The sequence below is a fragment of the Eschrichtius robustus genome, chromosome 21 (assembly GCF_028021215.1).
Source record: "Eschrichtius robustus isolate mEscRob2 chromosome 21, mEscRob2.pri, whole genome shotgun sequence".
Classification (NCBI taxonomy): domain Eukaryota; kingdom Metazoa; phylum Chordata; class Mammalia; order Artiodactyla; family Eschrichtiidae; genus Eschrichtius; species Eschrichtius robustus.
In genome coordinates, this window is record NC_090844.1 from 25,861,293 (window position 1) to 25,884,133 (window position 22,841).

At 37.6% G+C, this 22,841-nt stretch overlaps 1 protein-coding gene across 8 annotated transcripts in view; it reads left to right on the forward strand.

Moving 5' to 3' along the window:
- The window catches only part of NRG1 (neuregulin 1), a 1,032,063-nt gene that overhangs the window by 850,956 nt on the left and 158,266 nt on the right, over nt 1-22,841 (forward strand). For all 8 annotated transcript variants that reach the window (XM_068531892.1, XM_068531883.1, XM_068531882.1 and 5 more), the window contains exons 2-3: nt 12,450-12,627; nt 20,990-21,111. In XM_068531892.1, the coding sequence (XP_068387993.1) occupies nt 12,450-12,627; nt 20,990-21,111 (300 nt within the window). The remainder of the gene's footprint in view (nt 1-12,449; nt 12,628-20,989; nt 21,112-22,841) is intronic.

Sequence of the window (22,841 nt, forward strand, 5' to 3'; positions counted from 1 at the left end):
CAAGATGTAAGCTCCAAGGAGAGCAGGGATCTTGTTTTTCTTGTTCAAGTCTGTATCTTGAGTACTTAAAACAGTAGTATCCATTCAATAGACACTCAATAATATTTGTTGAAAGAATGGAAATAGAGAAATATCTAAGAGAATAAAGCTGGTTATCTCTATGAATGAGCCATTATCTCGATACTAGTTGGATTTCAGAAGATCTTTTCAATATGGAATATTCTAAATGTTTGGCTAAGAAAAGACCATGTGATACATTCATATCATATGAGTAGGAAAGGTACATGATAACCCTGCTAAAGCCAGTGTGTTTTTGCATAAATCTTGTGCATTAGAGAGAAACAAGTGGCTCATTTGATATGGAATATTTGACTCCCAGACTGACTTTATTTCTTTATTCATTCTCCTATTCAGCAAGTATTATTGGGCACTGTGCTAGTTACTAGGATAAAAGCTGAATTAAAAGAAAAAAGCCCCTGACTTAAAGGAGCCTTCTGTCTCCTGGGTGAAACAAATGCCTATAAAGATAAAATGCATTGTACTAAATGGAATAATAACGGCTTTATGGGAATACAGAAGAGGGACACTTATCTTACTATCCAAAAAATACATAAATTGGGCTAGTCATCTTGAGTATGTTTTGGGGAAGGGGTAATTTAGATTTACTGGGGAATTGCAAAGATAGGACAGAGTTCCCATATACCCTTCCTCCAGCTCCCTGTTCCCTTGATATATTGATCAAAACTGAAAATTAACATTGGTATAATGCTATTAGCTAAACTATAGACCTTATTCAGATTTTGCCATCTTGAGTATCACCTTTCGTGCTGAAATAAAATCACGTATGAAGGTGCTTCTTTTCCTTTTTTATTCTAATGCTACCTGCTTCATGCTTGCAGGGCTTTCCATGCATTGTAGTATTCTTCTATGAATCTAAAATTTTTATGACTTTAGAGACCCACTGTTTTCCTTTCTTGGCCTTCCTTGTATCAGTCGTGAGGCTTGTAGAATGTTTAGTCTGTTCCTTTACACCGGCAGAACTTCCCTTTGAACATTTTAGTGACCCTTCTTGATAGTTTCCAGCTGCTTTTTTTTTTTTTTTTTTTTTTGTCTTGAGGAATGACCACAGCTATATGCAGTTTTTTAGCTGTTAATTACGTGATTTGGTGTCATTTGGATTTATATGAGCTAACATTTTTTGACTTTTCAGATGATCTATAGATCATGACAGTCCAGTCGGCACTAAAAATGAAAACAAAATTTTTTTAAAGATGCAAAATGCTTGCACCACCATTTTTAATTAGATCTTTACAGCTTTGTGAAATAGGTAAGGCAGATCTAGTCCCCTCACCCCTTTTTTAAAAAATTTATTTATTTATTTATGGCTGTGTTGGGTCTTCGTTTCGGTGCGAGGGCTTTCTCTAGTTGCGGCGAGCGGGGGCCACTCTTCATCGCGGTGCGCGGGCCTCTCACTGTCGCGGCCTCTCTTGTTGCGGAGCACAGGCTCCAGACGCGCAGGCTCAGTAAATGTGGCTCACGGGCCCATCTGCTCCGCGGCATGTGGGATCTTCCCAGACCAGGGCTCGAACCCGTGTCCCCTGCATTGGCAGGCAGATTCTCAACCACTGCGCCACCAGGGAAGCCCCCCTCACCCCTTTTTATGGATAAGATTATTGAGGTTCAGAGTGCCTCTTTGGTCCCACAGACCTAACAAGCATTTGATCCTGGGTCTGCAAACTCCTGATTTTTCCTGTTCATAGAGACTATGAAAAGCTATAGGCAGAAGCACAGAATGTTATGTGTGGAGTTTAGCCAGTTAAATTCATGGACTAGAAACCATTAGCAAAGAAGCCAATTAAACTTCTTTCTACATAAAAACAAACAAAACGAGATATTTCTAGTGGCGTGCCAGTGTCCCTGTGGAGGAAATGAAAGGCAAATGTTGACATGCTAAGTAAGCTTCATTTAGGTTTCTTTTGTGCAGTGTTTGTGAATCTTTGTGCTGAGAAAATTTGATTGCAATTTGAGAACCAGTGGGTTATCTCAGAGTGTACAGGAGGCAGCTCACTTGTACTTTCAAGGGATGCTTTAGTGAACTAATTTTTTGTGTCAAATAAGGGAAACTGTGAATTCGAAGTCTTCCTTATTGTGATTGTGTGTGTGTGTGTGTGTTGTCTGAAACCAGACTCCTTTGGCTCTGATCTTATAGTTTGGCTTCCAACGACTGTGCAGGAAAGCGTCACAGCCTTGTAGCTCTGTTAGACAGGTCACAGAATTATATTGCTTTAGATGATCAATGATGTAGCACAGATTTTCTTACTGTAAACAATCTGTTTATTTGACTCTGGTCATTTTCTGCCTCTTCAATGAATTTGTGACGCTGGGAACGCTAAGATAGGAAACTTGCCTTTCTTAGTCTTTCCTGTGGGGTAGCAGTAAAATGATAAGGATTGTTAGTTGTTAGGTTGTCGGTGGACCAGCTTAAAAATGCAAAGAGCTACACAAGCTTTAAAGATCCTCCGAAAGTCAAACTTGGGCCCTACTTAAGGAGGGATTGCAAAGCTGGTTATTTAACTATAGTAAGCAAAGCAGAGACAGATTTAACTTTGATCTGGTTGGCGTCAGTGAATTGAGAAGCCTCCCTTCAGTCCTGGCATGCACTTTTTAAGGGTCGTTCAGTTTAATAAGTTATCTGTGAATAAAATAGAAAAATAAGGAACATGGTTGCCAGAAAAGTTGACCTGCCTAAATAACAAAGAAAGACACTTTTGAGGTCCCGAAAGGAAACACGTTTATTTCATGTTTAGCTCTGCTAGAGTGTTTTCTTCTTCACAGGAGAAGTAGGTTTTAAGTGGCTATGTGAAAAGTAGATGATGGGGTACTAATATTGGTATAAATTAGGGCTTTGTTCAACAGCAGTGCTTTACGTTTTATGCAATGCTTAAAAGTTTTCCCACAGCTGTTATTGTTTAAAACTAGTTATAATCAAGTGTTAACTAACTCATCTTAGCTGGGAATTTCATCTAGTACAGAACATCGAAATAAGGTCCTTCTCTCAAAGGAAGAAAGAGAATTTTAGTGACATCAGTTAATTAAATGATTGTAATTCCATTTGAACAAAGAAATAATAGTCATAGACACATATTATTAACACATCAAGGTCACGCTAGTGTCCTAAATTTACTTACGTCATGAACCCATCAGAAGAGAAGAACCCCGTTACCAGAGGAAAATAAATAAATAGAATATCAAACTTTCAGTAACTGGGTATTTCTCCAGGTCTCTCTTTAAGTGACATATTGGAAGTGAATATGGAAGGTATGGATAGCAAACGAAGGGGAAAAATAAACCCTGCTTTCTGACAACAGAAAAGATCAAATTTATAAACTTTTGTCAAATGAAATTTGCCACACGTCAATTAGGTCAAACTGTAATGGATCCATTTTAACCCTGTGTATTGATGGCCTTAAGTGAAGCTTGCAGAACAGCTTCTTTATGTCCGTAAGTGAGATGTCCTTATAATTGGGAACAGCTGTGCTGACAGCATTAATTAGGCAGGCCTGTTGAACACTTACCTTAAAGCTGCCAGCAACGGTGCCGTGATTGACTCCAGCTTCTCGGCGATCTGCCTTTACACCTGGAAAGAACATCAGTAATCTCTTAAGGCCCTCTTGTTGCCATGTCCTCACGTGGGAGCTATTGCATTTCAGTGAACACTGGAGTGATATACAGTCCACCCCTGTGGCATTTGGTGGATGGCAAGCAATCACACAGTTCAAAAAACAATTTTTTTGTATAATATCAATTTCAAGTATTCTGTATTGTTGGGTTTTTTTTTTAACATCTTTATTGGAGTATAATTGCTTCACAATGGTGTGCTAGCTTCTGATCTATAACAAAGTGAATCAGCTGTACATAGACATATATTTCCCCGTAAGTCATCAAAGTAGCTTAGAAGAGCCAGCCATTTTCATATCAACTTTCTCTCCCAGACTATTTTTTGCACTTGGAATAGGCAGAAATGATCTGTCCTGCGGTGTATGCCAGGTTTTATCAGGGAAATATGGACACTATTAACATATCGATAAATTAAATCTTACGTTTGACATATAAACGTATCCAACAGAGCAAATTATTCAGTTGATTGCCTAGGAGTTAAGAGGAGGAGCTCTGGAGTCAGACTTCCAGGGTCCAGATACTGGCGCCGCAGTATGCAAGCTGTGTGACTGTGGGAGGTTGCTTTACCTCTCTGTCTCTGTCTTGCTGTCTGTAAATTGGGAATAATGGTAATAATACATATCTCCTGGAATTGTTACAGAACTTAAAAGAGTTAATGAACATGACTTTCTTAGAGCAGTGTCTGGTTCATAGTAAGTACTCAACCAGTGTTAAATATTATTGGGAGTTTATTGCGGAAAGTACTAAGAGAACCTTATTTTAACTTCATCTCGTAGGTCTTGGGACCACTCTTATAGTAGTTTTATAATTTTATCTTTGACCCTCAACCTATGAAATAACTGGGTCAAGCACTACAGAACTGTATAGAGGAAGATTGCTAACTTCAACAAACATAATATCAATTTTTCAGGCTGAAAAATTCTCTTACCTAGTAAATCTGCGCTCATTTCCCTTGTGGAATTGTACAGTGTTGTAAATCTCTCGCAGACACATGTGGAGAGGTGATCTAGTTGATATAGCTTATTATAAGACACATAAAATTACCATAGTGACTATGAAATGGAGTAATCATTCTAGATCTTTAGTCTGCTATCCTCCTCCCCTTTTGCTTATCTCTACCTCAAACTGTGCAGAATTATCCTCCTGGAGTGAAAAGTCCTGGGTTTAAATCCTGGTCTGCAGCTTGACAGCCTTGTGACCTTGAACAAGTGCCTGGATAACCCCCCATATCCTCACCTGTAAAACAGAAAGAATAATTATCCATCTTACAAGAAATACATACAAGGACAAGGGAAGAGGGAATTTGACACAAATGGTAAATCTGGGATATACGTTGATGGTAAATAACTTAATAGTTAAGGGAACAAATTTAGACCTTATAGACTGGGGTCAATCGATGAAGACAATCGATCAACTTTGATTTGAAGGCAAAAGAGATAATATTAATGTGTCTGCTTCTCCTGCTGAAATGGAAGAACAGCCTGGCTTCTGTGGGAGACTCTGAGATAAGGTACATTAAAGGAGATGGGGAGGAACGCCGTTCGAGGATCAGCCTCTTAACTGAGGCAGGAATCAAGTAGAGAACACTCTAACGGTGACGACCAGATAAGAGAGCTAGAGGAGAATATAAAAATTGCAAAGTAAAGGCAGTACTGCTTATTGGGCAATTTTCCAGTTAAATTTACATTTCCTCCCTATTAACATCACGTGGCAGAGAGTGTAAGAGTCCTAATTCAGTGGAATGCATAAAAACAAAAAATAACATCACTGGGGCCCTTTGATCTCACATTTAAGAAGTCTTTTGAGAAGGTGGGTGTGGACTTTGGAATAATGTTTGGACTGGGTCTCTTCTTTGTCAGTATCTTCTAGATCCTTCCTTCTACTTATTTTTTCAGCAAACACTTAAGGTCTTACTTTGTGCTAGGTCCCTGAGATACTATATATCTTCCATCTGATACCTTTAGACATTTGGATGTTTGGATATAGTGCCAATCAAAATGGACACACCACTACCGCCACCATCAAAAGCCTAAGCCTCCAAATAGGGACTGTTACCACCTACTAATAACTGCTCTTACCTCACCTCCTTTGATTGGGGAGGGATAGACTCCTTAAATGGTTCTCTGTTGTACATGTGCCTCTTCAGTGCAGCCTGTTGGGTGTGGTGTTTAGCTGTAGAATGTGATATGTCATTTTCTATGACCTTAGAATAAGCACAGTTTTTGACTAGCCTGTTTGTGGCTCATACCCTAGAAATGAGCATTTAAAAGAATCCTACTATTCAGCCAACTTGTAGCAGTGAACTGTGGGAAGGGAAACTCTGAGCTTGTCCATGTGTGAAAATCCCCACCAGCGGAGACTGAAATGTTTGCGAAATCAAGGTTAACACTAGTAAGATGCCAACTTTGGCTGTAGAGGTACTACCGTTGTGAATAATAGAAGTAAAATGCTAAATATCACCCCTGGGTTTATTGTTTTCTGTTGTATAATGACACCTTCCATGCAGATGTTAAGAGGATTGTTCAAAATGCTCGTAAAGGTGTTAATTCAGTAATTCACACACATCCTTGTATAAGGAGTTGGACATGGAACTGCTAAAATGGTATTTCTGGGTCCAACTATCTTCACTATACCTTGAAGCCTATTCTCAATATGTTGACTGGTTTAGTTTGCTGCCAATATTAGGGAGTCAGCTTGAGAATACTTTATAGTAAATCCCTGAACTTTATAGTGACTTTCTCACAAGTGGAGGCACCCACATGCTTTATCTCATTCTCTAAATATCCTTGCTGAATACACAGGGACACGTGGTAGTTTCCCATTTAAGCTCACGGGGAACTCTAGTTAACCGGAGTTAGGAACAGTCTATCTGAAGGATGATTCGGCTAGATATAGGGCAGCGTGAGCAGCCGGTCACCACATGTGGCAACAAACAGTGACCTGTGGGATGGTCCTTAACATAACTTAAGATCACACACTGCCCCAGTAGCAATAGTTTTAATCCTAGGTGTATTGGGAAATACTGTTGGCACTAGAACTTGCTGCCTTTTACATGGCTATATTTACAAAATTGAAACCTGATAAGATAAATTTTCCCTTTTATAGTCAAATTCGTGAGTGCAGCCCAGAAGAGACGACCAGATGGCAAAGCCTAAACTTTATCTACTCTCTTGTGACCAAAATCTTCTTGAGAAAGGAGTTTTAGAGACTTCGGTCACTTATTTACCTTTAACATGACTATAAGAAAGAAAGGACATCCTTCTGCGTTGTTGAGGACTGATTAATGATATTTGTGTGACTTTTATCAACTAACGCGGTTGCCAGTCACCAGTTTTCACTGTGAGATTTGCACGTGTGCGGTATCAGGCTTTTAAATGGATTTATGCAGGGAAGACTTCACTGGGGTCGTAGCTGAAAGCTCACGGTTATTTGATAATATTTTGCAGGTTTCCTGTTTAGTTTGTTCAGAGTGTTGAGGCTCTTCAGATTAACTGCACAGACGCGGAGAGTTATAACATGAGCTAGCTTTGCATTGTCAGCACCTTCAAAGAACAGAAATAATTTATCTAGTGTCCCATGCTATCGGCACGTCTCGGCAGCATACACATGCTAAAATTTGTTTCCTGTTCTTAACAATACAGTACAATATTTGATATAGCAGTACTGAACATATTAAAAAAAAAAAAAGTGCCCAGGAGACAAGTAAAACAAGAGGATTGCTTAGATGAATGGTTCTTCTTACAAATTTATTTCACCTTTATTACAAATATTTATTCACACATGAAAGTATTGGAGTAAATGAGCCTAGTGCCTTCAATTTTTGTGTGGTGAGCATGTAAAATAATTTTTTTGGATTACTGCCACAATTTTTTCTACATTGTGCAACGTATCAAATAAAAAATGTAGACATGCAAAAATAGACTTTTTAAGTATACGGGTATACCTACTTGCATTGACTTAGAGTTGGAGGAGTATATATGTGATCTTTTAAAGCCCTTTGAAACACTTAAAGCCTGTAAAAAGGAGTGCCTGTAAAACATGTGGCATTGCTCTGAGCGTTTTTGAGTTTCTATTTTTATAGGCTGCTCCTTGTTGCACTTGATTGTCTGTCTCTGTTGATACATTTCTAAGGGTGTGGATATATTCATATTAATGTCAAGCAGGTTTGAAATCGATTTAGGCAAAGACTGCTTAAAACTTGCTCTATCATTAAATTGTTTCAGGGTGTGGAAACGCTACTTCTCCAGAATCGCAGTGAAAGCAGAATTATGAACTGTGGTGGACCAAATACAATTAAACCATTCCAGAGATGCTCAGACCACTTACTGCATTGGAAGCATTAACTTAGCATTGTGTTTGCCTTCAACCAATTTTTAATTAACAGACTACTTACTCTTAAACAAGAATTGAAAGGCACGTTAATTTTTTTTTTACAGTTTTAAAATTCAAGTGAAAAATTTTTGCAGTTTTAAAATCCAAGTACTCACTTTAAAAAATTGCCCCAAGGTTTAGAAACTACCCCTGGTCTTATAAAGTTATACCTGAGTGTTAGAAAATACTTGGTGACGTACTTTTTCAGTGAAATAAATGAGATTATTTCATGCGAGTAAACTGTATACGTGAGAAACATACATACTCCTAAAATGTATTCTAGTAACATATAGTTATTATTTTGTAATCTAATGGAAGAAAATTTATTGAAAATTGTCTCACTATGAATAGAGGAGAAAAAACACACAGACCATACGTGCTCAATGTTAGTTTGTATTTTTATCAAGTCTGTGAAATATCTAGGGCTATTCTGTTAGGATGGTTATATGAGAGGACAAAGAAAAATTTTTGTTGTTGCCCAGTCTATATAGGATGCTTGCATTTGGGCTTCACCTGGAGTGAGTGAGGAATTTTTATGGTACTTTTCTAGAAGGTACCACTGACCGCAGAACACCCATGAGCCAACAGTGCAGTCATGTGGCTGGGTTGGTGGGTCACAGATTTGTTTCTCCATTTACGGAGAATTTTGAGTTAACACCTTAAAACAGCTGTTCTCTGAAAAGCTGGGTATCCTCATGTCATAGGTGATTTCCCCTGAAGACATGCAGGGACATTATGACAAGTGGACTTCTAAGGAGGCAAAATCAGAGTAGCCGGGAGCTCCTGCGCTTGTGACAGTCTTGAGACTGCATGTGAAAGAGAAACTCAGGCTAGTCAATAGAGGTATATCCGAATCCCAAACATCAAGAAATGTTTATACAATAGGGTCAGCTTAAGGAGTGGATATTTTAGCTAAGAAAGACCTTGTATCTGAAGGTCTGTGCCTCGTTAAGTCATAGATCATCTCTTAAGGGCAAAAGATGTACTGGTCTTTGCACATGAACCCCCAAAGGAAAGGATGGATGTGTTGATCTGCCAGATGAGTGATTATTTTCCTTCCACCAAAGGACCTAGTGGGGTTGGAGCCCCAAAGTCATGGTTATCAGGTTGAACATATGAGGATTTCAGTGCCATACCACTCACAGAATTTAAATGGAGGATATCGTCTTAAGAGCTACATTTGTGAATTATAACACAAATATTCCCAAGAATCTCCATGACTGCAAACTTAGCCAAGACTTTAAAAGTATTTAATGAAATCCTGAGGCTTTTTTCCATGGCAGAAAGACCAGATGGAAAAGGCAGAAAAACTAAGAGAAACCACAACTCCTTTTTTCCTTTCTTTCTTTCTTCCTTCCTTCCTTCCTTTCTTTATGCATGCATTTCCTTGTTTGCTGAATCATGTGAAATTTAGTTGTAGACATGATGACATTTCACCCCTAAATACTTCAGCAGATACTGCCTGAGAACAAGGACATTCTTCTGCATGACCACAATGCAATTATCACACTTGAGAAATTCAATTTTGTTACAGTACCTTTATTCAGATTTCCCTGATAGTCCCAATAATGTTCTTTATAACTATTTCCCCCCTAAACCAAGGTCCAATCAATCGCTACACATTGCATTTTTTTTGTCAAAGCTTCCTTTAATCTAGGTCAGTTTCGCAGTCTTTTATCATTCGTGACATTGGCATTCCTGAAGCCTAGACCAGTTGTTTTTGTAGAATATCCCTCAATTTGAATTTGTCCGATTGTTTCCTCACATTTGAAATCAAGACTCTTAATAAAGAAATAAGAAATAAATAAATGAAGACAGGGGGGTAAAGGGAAGGAGAGGTGAGAGAAAGGGAGGGGGGAACAGAATAAGAGAAAAGAAAGTAAAACGAGATGCAAACAAATTGCATGAAGATTTCAAACAAGAAAACAATATCCAGTAGATTTGTATTCAGGCTGTATTGATAAGCAAATGAATGGAGTGGTGAGTGAGGGGACATGGTACTTATTGAGAGTTAAGGACATCTGAAATACTGTGTTTAGAACATTTCGCATAGAGACAAGGGAAGAAACCTTGAGAGTTTGGGTTGTGTGCCAAGTTAAGCACAAAATTAAGTGAAAACAACAAAAAAATGCAAACTAGTTCTTTTAATCTGTACATTAAAAAAATGAGGTGGTTTATTTTTCGTAATATATGTAAACCAGTTTTTGGTGCCCTTTAATGCCAGCAGATTTGTTTCTTTAAAACCCTTCACCAGGTTTACAAAATTGAAAATGATCTTAAGGCATTAATAGGAATATACAAATACTATTCCAGATACATGAGAATTTAGTGTTTTTTAAAACCTCCGAAGCAGAGATTCACAGACCATATCTTAAAAGGAAGACTCCTAGAAAAGCTCTTCAGGAAGTAAATCTTATTTTCAAGCTGTCAGAAAAAAAAACACAAAAAAAAATAGAGAAAATCATCAGGCATCAAAGGCTAAGAACAGATGAAATACGTTTCCTAACTCGCTGCTGTGTCTCCATATTTGATGCCTGCTTCTCTGCCTCCTCTGCAAATAAGTAAAAAGAGGGACACGTAATTGTAGGAATAGTGCAGAGAAGCCACGCGTTCAAATAGTTTTTGCTGTACTTTACTGGAAATTTTGTATGCTCATTCGTGACATTTTGGGAGGATTTTCTTGGTAAGGGCAGAGTTGTAGAAAAACAAACCTACCTGGAGTAGGGAAGGTATTCCATTTCCTGTTGATGTCTAACGTGGCTCTGACTGCTGTCCTTGGAGTCTTGAGGCTCTACGCAGTATACGCAGTGAATAATTGCTCACCGGATCCAGGAGGTGCAGTCTCCTTTGGTGGGTTTGAGGAATTAACTTCCCATTAAGGCTTGAACTGGGGCAGAAGTAGACTTTGTAGTTGGCTTTTCTAAGACTCAGTGGAAACAGAGATGTTGAGATCTCAGGTTCTGCTGTGTTGATTAGTAAGTGAAATTTTGTGTGCAGAGGAGAATCCATTCGTTATGCTTTTATTTTTTTGAACTGTTTTATTACGAAAAAGTCGGACATACTGTACAGAAATGTACAAGAAATCCCTGTTTCTACCTGTTGCCTAACTTCTACCATGATCAGCTTCTTGGGAAAGTTGTTTCATTTTTATGCCTACCCATTCCCCGCTACCATTTCATGTTGAAGTAAATCTCAGATGTGATAACATTTTATCCATAAATATTTCAGTAGAGAATAGATATTCTTTGAAGCAGTCTTGCTTAAAGTAGGAACGGTATATGTGTTTAATGTAAAGTGTCCTACAAATTAATGTACAATTTAAGTGCTCCCAGTCTCTGTTGAGAAGGTTTAGAAGGGTGAAATCCAATCAAACTGATCATTTGACAGGAGGGTGGTGGCCTTCTGGAATGGTCATTCTATGTTTGTGGAACAGTAACTGTAGGTCGTAAAAGAGTGATGTCACCAAAGAATTTCTGTCTTGAAGAAATGAGCATTGTTAAGATTTATGAGTCCTCTTTGTTCTTTGGGCTACTTCTGGTGATAGGATAGTCTGACTCTCCAGAATGTTATAACCATGGACAAGAGATACTTACCTGTCTTTGAAAATAAACTTCCCTTTTAAAAAATGGGTATGATACCTGCTGTACCTATTCACAGAACTGTGATGAAGATAAATTGTGATCTGGGATATGAATGTGCTTTAAAAATAATGGCCCAGTTACATATTCTTTTTTAGCATAGGATTTTGATTCTTTGAAATGACCAGTGTTCAGGATTTTTAATGGTATCAGAATGTAAAGATTGAGGAAATTAGTATCTTGAAAAAAAATATATATATATATATAAAATATATGTATATATAAATTTTGGGAATTTTTTAAAGAATGATTTTTTATTGAAGTAGAGCTGATGTACAATATTATATGTTACAGGTGTACAATATAGTGATTCACAATTTTGAAGGTTATACTCCATTTATAGTTAATATAAAATATTGGCTATATTCCCTCTGTTGTACAATATATTCTTGTAGCTTATCTTCTACATAATAGTTTGTACCTCTTAATCCCCTACCCTTATATTGCCCCTCTCTGCTTCCCTCTCCCCACTGGTAACCACTAGTTTGTTTTCTATATCTGTGAGTGTGTTTTAAAGAATAATTTCATTATCTAAGTTCTCTTTTCTTTTTCCCCCCTGAATATATTTTATGTGAGCATTTTATTCTTCTCTAAGTTGAGATACATTTTGGTTGACACCCCCCCCTCCCCTTTTTCTTTTCTCTCTCAGTTAGTAAAGCCTTTGGGAATGGTTTCTTGATCAAGCTTACCAAAATTAGTATGTTTCTCTTGGAAAGATTACCAGGTGATCGGAACTTTTTTTCCTTCTCTTTCCTTTTTTAGCCTTGCCTCCCCGATTGAAAGAGATGAAAAGTCAGGAGTCTGCGGCAGGTTCAAAACTAGTGCTTCGGTGTGAGACCAGTTCTGAATACTCCTCTCTCAAATTCAAATGGTTCAAGAATGGGAATGAATTAAACCGAAAGAACAAACCACAAAACATCAAGATACAAAAAAGGCCAGGGTAAGTATCATGCATATCACAGCAGGGGCAATGCCTAGCAATAGAATGATGTAAAATATAAAAGTTACAAACAGCCTAGCAAATACGTATACCATCAAAAAACACGATATATCATAAGTGAAAAGATTTTTCATTATATGGTGGCCAGAGATTGTGTCATTATATAGGAAAGAATTTAAAGTTTCTGATTCTTACAACTTCTGGACGAAGAAAGGAAAGGATGGATGTGGAAAGAACTGTAGGGTGTGGGTGGAAATAGAAGGGATGAGGGAAGGTAGTATTCATAGCAGCTGTTGTAATACTAAGTAATAGGTGAGATCCTAAAATCCCATTTATAGAGTACCAGTGCCTTGCACAATCAAAATCCTGACTTTGTTATAAAGATCAATAAATACCTAGATTTACGGAAAGAGTTAGAATGTAATCAGTCGCTTTTGAACTATTTTCAAGTAAAAGTTTAGTACATAAAATACCTAATAAGAATGTTTAACTGACAATTCTAATAAACTATATCACCATTAGAGCAGATTAAAACATCCAGTAATCCTGGGTAGCAAGAATCTTAAATTTTCCTGCCCTCCTTGAGGAGATCCATATTTGGGAAGGCTTCATATGATTCCCTATAACATCTTGGTAGGTATGTTCTATACCTACTCTAAAATGATGCTCTTTTCTTATTCCTACACTCTTCATTTTTATTTTTCTCCTTATTTAAGAAATTTTTCTTCTAATATCAAACTACATTTTGAAATGATAGAAGAGCTAAATATCTTGGATTTTTGCTTGTGAACAGTCCTTTAATCAATGTGACATGTATCATAGTGGCTCCAAGCTCCAAGATTACATTTTCTCTACTTCAGAGGATTCCAGTGAAATCCTCAGCTATGATAACAGAAGCAGCAATGAAAGAATCTCTGCCTGGACTTTGATTTTATAGGACATCTACCAAAAAGTCACACACTCTTGCATGAGCAAGAGTAAATGAAGTGATTACAATGGAAATTTAATTTAATCTTAAAGTGTTTAATGACTGTAATAACCATAATTAGGGATGTTTTTCTAGTTTCCATGGTTTTAGTATCTACACTGCTTATTCTTGTTATTGATTGTGTCAGTACAATCTCTCGATTTGGAAGAAGAATACAGCGTGAAGGCAATATCACTTTCTGTAGCAGGTGGCACTTCAAAGATGCAAAAAATAATGCTGTAAAGTGACAGGGTATTTTTATACATGATCTTATTTGTTTGTTTTTTGCAACATTCCCCTAGGTAGTAAGGACAGTTTACTGCACATGTGACTCTCTAATTTTGCAGATTAAGTAATCAAGGGTCAAAAAAGTGTTTGTCTTGCCTTGAGTCACCCAACTGCTGTGACTAAGCTGGAGCACAAATCTATTTCTTGGATTCCTTAATGCCTCATTCCTTCTTTAAAAATGGAAAGCAGACACGTTTAATAACATGTGTCCATGTGGGGAGGGGAGGAGATAGAGTGAACGAATTGAAAAAATAAGCATGATTCTTCTAGAGAAGTTTCACAACAGCAAAAAATACTTTTAGATAGCTTTTAGTGTCTGTTTTGTTTTTCATCAATTAGTAAAGTTAGTAAGAAACTCAGTTATCTGCACACGCAGGGTGATGTCTCATTCATTTCTATGTGTCTGTCATATAATAGCAAAAATATGTAAGTGCCCACGAATGCTAGGAATGTGGAGAAACGGAAGAATCCTAGGTGTTATCTTTACACTCAGGGGGTCATAAGATTGTAGAGAGATTATCCAGTTCAGCCTTATATAAGACATATGAGTTCCAGCGATCAAGTGCTGAAACCCTGCTAGGGCGGGGGAGCGTCAAGATTTTTAAGCAGCCCATCGGTTTACAAATAGTGATCTAAAAAATGGATTAGTTATGTTGAGGTAAATTCTGCTTTATGGTAAGTCCAGCTTGAATTAGGGAGATGAAATATCTGGCACTTCACATCAGACAATAAAACTAAACACTGAATTGTAGGTTACTGATGGCTAAGTGCCATGGGAGTTGGGAAGTGCAGGAGACCTGGAGAGATTCAGGAGTCACTGTGAGGTGGTGGGTTTGACTCTGCTGAAGACAGAGAATCCCTCTGGCTGGGTGGGTGCGGTAGGGTGGGCGGTTATAGAGAAGAGCAGAAACCACAGTCAGTAGCAGGTTCTGTTCATAGGGCAATAAAGAGGCCGGTTGGGTTGGGCCAGTGGGGGAGTGGATGGGAAATTTTGTCCTTTATTGGACAGATGCTGCGTGTCGGCCCTGGGCTAGATGCTGGGTCCACAGAGATGAAGAAGAAGTGCTCTCTGCTCTCAGAGGCTTGGTCTCAAGAGGGGAGGGAAATGTAAGCAGTTGTAATGCTCAGTTGTAAATTCAGTGATAGTGATGATCACGGAATGCTGTAGAAAGAAGCTCACACGGGCCGGGGAGAGGACCCAGTCCAGGACTGCGGAGGCTTCCTAGAAAGAAGGGAGGTAGAAGAGAGGGAGGAGATTATCTAGACTATCTAGATTATCTAGACTATCTGGAAGGAACAGAACAAAGCAGCTGCAGACTGCAGGTATTCCAGGTGAGGATGCCTGGAGAGAAGCTAATGAGGTTGGGTAAATAAGAGGACAGAAAGGAACAACCAAAAAAGTGAGTTGCCCGGAATGAATATGGTTGTGAAAGAGAACATGTATAGGTAAAGAGCTAATTTGTTGCATGGCTTGGATGACATATAAAAGTGTCATTGCTATTCAGAAAAGCATTTTCGTATTGGCTTCATAGGCCCAGACAGCTAAGAGCATGGTCTACATATTAATAAAATCCCATTATCCCGGAAAGGCCGATATTCAGAAATTACTTCTTTTAAACAATAGCCTTGCTGGAAAGAATTAAGTGGGAACAAGAAAGACTTTTATTCAAGTAATGTGACTGTAAATTACTCTTGGCAAAGCATTGAGCATATTTGATCCTCTGAAAAATACGATACTTTGTGTAAAGTGGGCAGCTACTGATAAGTGACCAGCTTATTGGGTTTCAGAATTGGGCATTCGGTCATTTCTGAAGTTGTATCTTTAAAAAAAAAATTAGTGCTGTCACCTTTTTTTAAAGGACCAAACTGAATCTAAATTTAATTAACATTTGCAAGATCCTCTATTATTTCAACTTAGAAATATAAGAGAATGAATACTACTGTTATTATACCCATTAAAAAGTTCATATCCCGAGAATGAAGGCCATTAGGTTGCTTCCTGTAGGTATAATGTTAATGAATGGTAACACTTGGACTTGAAATTGATCTGAATCTATGTCTTTTGTCTTTTCGACTCCATGTGTCATGTCTTTTCACAACTACTTGTGATTTTGCTGTAGCATCCAGTAAAATCACGACTTCAGGCAAGGGGAATGTTCAGGCTTAGGGTAAAGTCTTCAATAAAAAACATTCTTGTTTGTCAGCTTCATCTACATTACTCATAATTCTTCATTACGAAGATATTCAAAATGTCAGTGGTTTGCAGTGGTTTCTTGCTTACTTGACTTAACTTTATCTTACTACATTTGCCCTTAGCCAGCAGGCCAAGAAGGGATAAACTTTATCTTAGACTGTGATCACAAGCAGAGGTGAATTTTAGTGTGAGGTTTAGGATTTCCCTGGGATTCTCTTTATTTAAAGTAAAACATTGACCCTCTTCCAGTCCTTCGCCTACGTTTCTTTTTCACATTTTATAATCTCGATTGTTCGTAGCAGCCAGAATTTCCTTTTAATCCCTTAGTGTTATGAAAAGATTTTATACCAATAGGGAATTGCTATTATTTTGTAAAGTCTTATCCCCCTTCGGCCCCTGCTCCTACTAATAAAGGACATTCCTACATGTTCTTCCTATGATTTTGCATTCACGTGCGAGCCTTTGTTTATTTTATTTGGCTAAGCGATGTGTGGGACCAATGAGAAGAAATGGAAACTGCCCTGGTCTTAAGTGTCTGCTTATCCCCTTGTTCTCGTTTCCTTTGCCTGGTGGACCATTTTGATCAAGAAAACTGGTTAAAGAGCTTGGTGTGTGACAGATCATATGTGGGGGTCATCCAGTTGGCCTCATTTGCATACCTGTCCTACATCAGCCTTATTAAAGTCCGACTTCCTGTCGTTTGTGTCTGGCGCACACTTTTGGATGCCCTTAATTTTGTATCAGCTCTTCGTTTCTGTTCTCACATTTTTTTTTTTTTTTTGGCTGCGCCACACGTCTTGTGGGATCTCAGTTCCCTGACCAGGGGGGAACCCGGGCCCTCGGCGGTGAAATCACGAAGTCCTAACCACTGGACCACCAGAGAATTCCCTGTTCTTAACACATCTTAATTTTGTTTAAAATTGATTCTAATTGATTTGGTCAAGTTAACAAAATTTTTTAAGGAATTATTTCTCCTGTTTTCAATTGTTTCAGGTTTTTTTGACTCTATAATAGAAAAGGTTTCTACACATCCCCTTCTTTTATTAGTTGAGCCACTCTGACAGGTCATTTTAACTTTATACGTAGGAAAGTCTCAAATTCTTTGGGTATAAAATGGGAATACGCAGTGCCTGTTTCATAGCGTTTATGTGAGGCATTTTATGCAGTGCCTGGTTCTGTAGAGTTTCACAGTTGCTGCAGCGGCAAGTGACTTCATTCTGGTAGAACCAGATGGCAAGTGACATTCTCTAGTTTGCACTATGAAATCCCTCTCTCTCTTCTTTACCCTTCTCATCATAGGCAGTTCAACAGTATCTGAAAGCTGTGTTGAACACACACACACGCAAGTTCATATGATTCCTTAGAGATCAGAGGAGTGGAATTTTATAAACTGAGGTGATCAGTTCTATATGCATTTAAGTTGCCTTAGCCTGTAAAACATGGTGGAAGAATCAAGTTAAGTAAGAAAAACGAGATAGTAGCTATGGGAGCCTTGAATCTATCTTGTCAGTGAGCACTCATTAGAAGAACACAGTTTGCATTTTGATATCAATATTAATTTCTTTTTCTTTACAAACAGTTATCAACATTAATTTCTTTTTCTTTTTTTATAACTGTTTGTATTAATTTATTGTTACATTGTTTTATTTTTTTCTTATTCCAAACCAATGCATGCTTATCATAAAAATCTAAAAATTGCAGGAATGTAGAATGTAATTATAATAATAGCCAACACTTATTTGGAGCTTACCCTATTTCAAGTATTTCTATTACTCTGTTTTAAGCTTACTCTATTTTTAAACATGTTACATGAATTAACTGTTTTAAAACTTTTAGAAATGAAAATCCACCAAAACATTCACCCCTCCCAGATCCCCAGGTAACTCATCGAAGAGCAAAAAGTTAATTTTGTGATTGGAAGGGAGTTCATTAATTCTTCCAAGTTAACTTTCTTCTTTTAGGCAAGATATGGTAGCTTACTGAAGACGGTAAAATAAGACTATTATAACCATACTTATTAAAGCCCCAGATTGTTGCAGTGTATAATTTTTAAGAAGGTTTGTCTATTTCTACTCTCTCACTATTTCCCATTCCTGCTCTAAGACCCAAGGATTGAAGAATCTCATAGTTAAATGTATCATTAGAGTTCAAAGGGGCCCTTCATGTCCCTGGAGAATTTTGAGTTTCCATTGAACTGCAAAAAAGGTTGCCAACCTTTTTGACATAAACACTTTCTCCCTTCATAATATTTTTAAATATGCATCTCTCATGTAAGCTTTCATTTTAAAACAGGGTTTGTTTTTTCAAAACTAATTGAAACCACTGATCTAATTTAATCTTTCTCTGCCTAGAGATATTCTCGTTAGGAATTGCTTGACAGGTGGCTATCCAGACTTGAATCTTTCCAAGGAGAAAACCTAACTCTTTCACAGGACACCCTATCCATTTTTGGGCGCTCAAAAGGTTCTTCCTTATATATCATCCAAAATGTGCCTTCTTTTTCCTGTAAGACACAATTCTACCTTTAAGAGCTTCACCATTTAAGATCAATTTCTAAAATTAAAAAAAAAAAAAAAAAAGAGCTTCACCAAATAATTTCCTTTTCCAGATAACAACGATGAAATGTATTTAAATATATCTTGTTCATAGCTACCTGCCAGTGGAACCTCTGTTTCTTTAATAGAATCTTCTCTAGTGATAAGATTTCTAGGCCCTATTCAATTCTGATCACCCTCTTCTAAACTCCTCTAGCTATTGATATTTTTTTAATCAAATACCACTTTGAAACATAATGTGATTCAGCCTGTGAGCGGTGTATTGAGACTTTTATCCAATTTGATTTGTGCTCTTTTAATATTAATTTGGCCAAACAGTGCATACATTTCTTTTTTCTTTTTTAAATAGTTGTTTAAAATGGGGTAATGTTAAACGTGTAGCTAATTGAAATCCTTTTTTCTGTATATATTGTTGTCAAGGCTCATCCCTCCCAGCCTGTATTTCTGCTACTGATTTTTGAACCTGAATGTATTTGTTATGTTTATCTTGATTAAATTGATTCTTGGTCTTGGCCCATTGATGCTCAGTCCTAGAATTCCCAAGGGTGTCTCTACAGAAAGGATTCCTTAGTCACTTGTCATGCCTGCCTTAGAAATTCACTGTAACTATTTGCATAAAATGACTAAGAGGTAGGTTGTAAAGAACTCTAAGTTTGTTTAATGCAACACTTATTTCAGCATAGAAAATTACATTTTTTTTCCTTGTTCTCTTTCTCTTTCTGTTTTTAAGCATAACATTTATTTACATTCCTTGGAATAGTATTCCAGTAAACACTGCCCAGGTCTTTTAGGAGAATTTTGATTTTAAGAACTATCCCTCTAAGATTAACTGTAAATTAATGTTAACTGTAAGTTTGATTACCATGTTTCTTTAAGAAGATTCTCATGAGAGAGGTACTCAAGGCTGGCAGAATTTAGAAAAAAGAAAAAGAGAGCAGCTCCAGGTACATGATCATGAAAGGCTTGATGAAGGAACTGGCTCATGAGGTGGTCCTTAAAGATCAGCTAATATCTTGATGGGTAGAAATATGGGGCCCCCATTCTAGGAAAAAGAAATAATAAGCAAAAGTACCAGCATGGAAGGCAGGTAGAGGTGGTTCAATTCAGTAGACTGGAGGAGAAGAGTAGAAATTAAATTTTGAACAATTGGTCCAACTTGATTAATAATGTTATCTGACAAGAAGACCAGAAAATTCACTTAAAAATTAGGAAGGTGTAGTTTACGGGAGGTTTGCATATAATTCTGAGTTGCTGTCTTTGCTTCCTGCGTTTTCTCCCTGATGTCCTCCTCTCAAGAGCCCAGGCAGTCAGTACCAGGCTCCTGTATACAAGGACACTGTATTTTTTTTTTTTTTAATGTTTTACTGGAGTACAATTGCTTTACAATGTTGTGTTAGTTTCTGCTGTACAACGAGGTGAATCAGCTGTATGTATACATATATCCCTTCCCTGTTGGACGTCCCTCCCGCCTCATCCCACGCATCTAGGTCATCACAGAGCACAGAGCTGAGCTCCCTGTGCTATACAGCAGGTTCCCACTAGCTATCAAAAGGCTTTAATAAATGCTGTGCCAATCCCAATCGGCCTGAGTTTTTAAATCATAGAGACTGCTTAAATTATAGGCTATGTGCAATAGTAAAGCATATAGACAGATGCAAATCACAGTGCGGCCCATGCGCAAAGAGTGCCAAATATTGATTTAATATGTAGTTTTATAAAAGTGTGTGCTATTGTTGCATGAATATTTATTTCAATATTAAGAACCATTTGTGTGGTACTGTGCTCCCAGCAATGAGACTCTTTTTAAAGAATGACAAATTCCCTTTCTTTTGGAGGTGATAAATCCTCTCCATTCAAAATTAACATAATTCCTGATGTCACTCTGCTGGGAAAAGAAGTGCAGAGCATTTTAATCTAGTCTAGCCTTCATTAAGTATCTGTCCTTACCAGATTTATAAGAAATGGCTTTACACTTTTTTATCTTCCTTAACCCTAGTGGCTGGTGACATTGAGATACAGAGAGGAAAGAAAATTTATCGTTTGGGTGAAAAAAAATTCTGAGGCATAATGTAGTTAGTGGCGGTGCTAGAGGAATAAAAAGAAAAATTAGAAAAGAATTGGTTTAAATTGCTGAACTGGGTGATAAAATTAAGACTATGTCCAGGGTATAATTTAAATGAGATGTATCTCACTTTTGGTAAAATCACACATCTGTGTACTAGTCAGTTGTGTTTTAACATGGTGTGTGTAGGGTGGGAAGGGGGAGTTTGAGAACTCTGAAACTACAGAGGCTTTCTTTTGATGGTCATTGTATTTCTGTGAAATATACTTACAACCGCTTTGGTCCTGGTCTTACAGGAAGTCAGAACTTCGCATTAACAAAGCATCACTGGCTGATTCTGGAGAATATATGTGCAAAGTGATCAGCAAATTAGGAAACGACAGTGCTTCTGCCAATATCACCATTGTGGATGCAAATGGTAAGAGACACCTGCTATGTGCTATTTCTCAGTCTCTGAGAGGAGCCATCAAGGTATGTGGTAAGACTTGTAATACATCGGTGTGTTAAATCTCATTGTGAACAAACAAAAATCGTGAAGGGAAAACCATGCATTTCAAGTATCTTACGGGTCCTCCATAAGGCTCTTCACTCATGACATGAAATAGACCTGAAATATACATAGATTTTTTTAAAAAGGATTTGAATAGCGTCATGAATAGCAGGGACAGGATGGTTTGCTAAAAGAAAGAGATTATACCTCCACTTTAAGTTAGTCAGGGAGAGCAGGTAAGTTTTTTGCTCTGTCAAACCAGAATATGTGTATACATATAATTTATGTACAGAATACATATGTATATACAGAATATATGTATATTGTATATATTTACATACATATGTGTATTATGTATGAATATATGTTCAGTGCATGTGTGTGTGTGTGTGTGTGTGTGTGTGTGTGTGTGTGTGTGCACGTGTGTATAAACAGAATACAATCCTGACGTAGCCCTGGCAGTTTTTATGTTCTTATATACATCTGGCTCTAGGTAGTAGAAAGTTAGGCCTATCAGGTTGTTTTAGGCCTGTTAATTCGGAAATTAAGGGAGTCTTAGAGGCAAAGCCTTTTTTACTATGTATAGGCTTCAGCTTCTGTTTCTCTGAGGGCAGTGTCAGGGGATGTTTGTTAAACAAATGAATGACTTGGAGGCACGAGGTGCCCCTATCTTCCGACCACCTCTCTGAGTTATCTGAGGAAGGGCAAAGCCCCACAGCTGGTGGCTCTCTGTTCCTGATCCCCTAGCGCTGTACAACTTGATGGAGTCGTCTGTAGCAGCTGATGATGAGCTAGCAGTGAGCATCTAAATCTCTTGAAACAATAAAACGCTGCTTCAGAACCCTTGGTGCTGTTTTGAATTACGGCACTGAACAGCTGCCTTCACAAGCCCTGTCATCTGTTATAAAACGAAGCCTAACTGCACTGCTTCTAGGCAGGTGCTGAGAAAGAATGTCCACTGCAAAGGCCTGATCTCTTAAAGCGATAAGATAAAATTGTGAAACCAGCAAGGGAAGAGTAAAAGTAACCTTAGGGGTTAACTCCTTAGGAGACTGATGTTGTTTATATCAGTTGACCTAACAGGATAAGGAGAAGTGACTGAGATACTAATATGGAACAGGGTTGGGAAAATCCAGGTTAATTCCTAAGTCTTCTGTGGACTTCCCAATGAACTGCACTATTGCAGTGTAATCAAACTTCATTACTTTCATTTTAAATACCTCCCTCCACAGAGAATAAAGGACAACAGTGAAAAGTGGATTCCCTTACTACTGTTAGGGGTCGTGTTTATCATTTACCATTTAAAATTTATAAGAGTAAACATAACATCGCTTTACTTTTTAATCAGCACAGGTTAAGCAATAGAGTTTTGCTCGTGTTATTTTTCCCCACTTGGAATTTTATGGGATGCAACTTGAAACACAAATTTAAAATTTCAGTGGCTTATTCTTTTCTTTCTATTATACCATGTTTAATAGCTTGTTCTCAGTTTGTCAGTTGCTTGTTTGGTTCAATCTGTGTCCTCGTGGTAAAGGCTATTGAATTATGATTTGGACACGATTAGATTTGTGTAGTTATGCATACTGTAAAGTCCCAGGAAAATAGAATTAAATAATTAATTAATAGAATTAATAGAATTTTTAAATTAATTTCGGGGT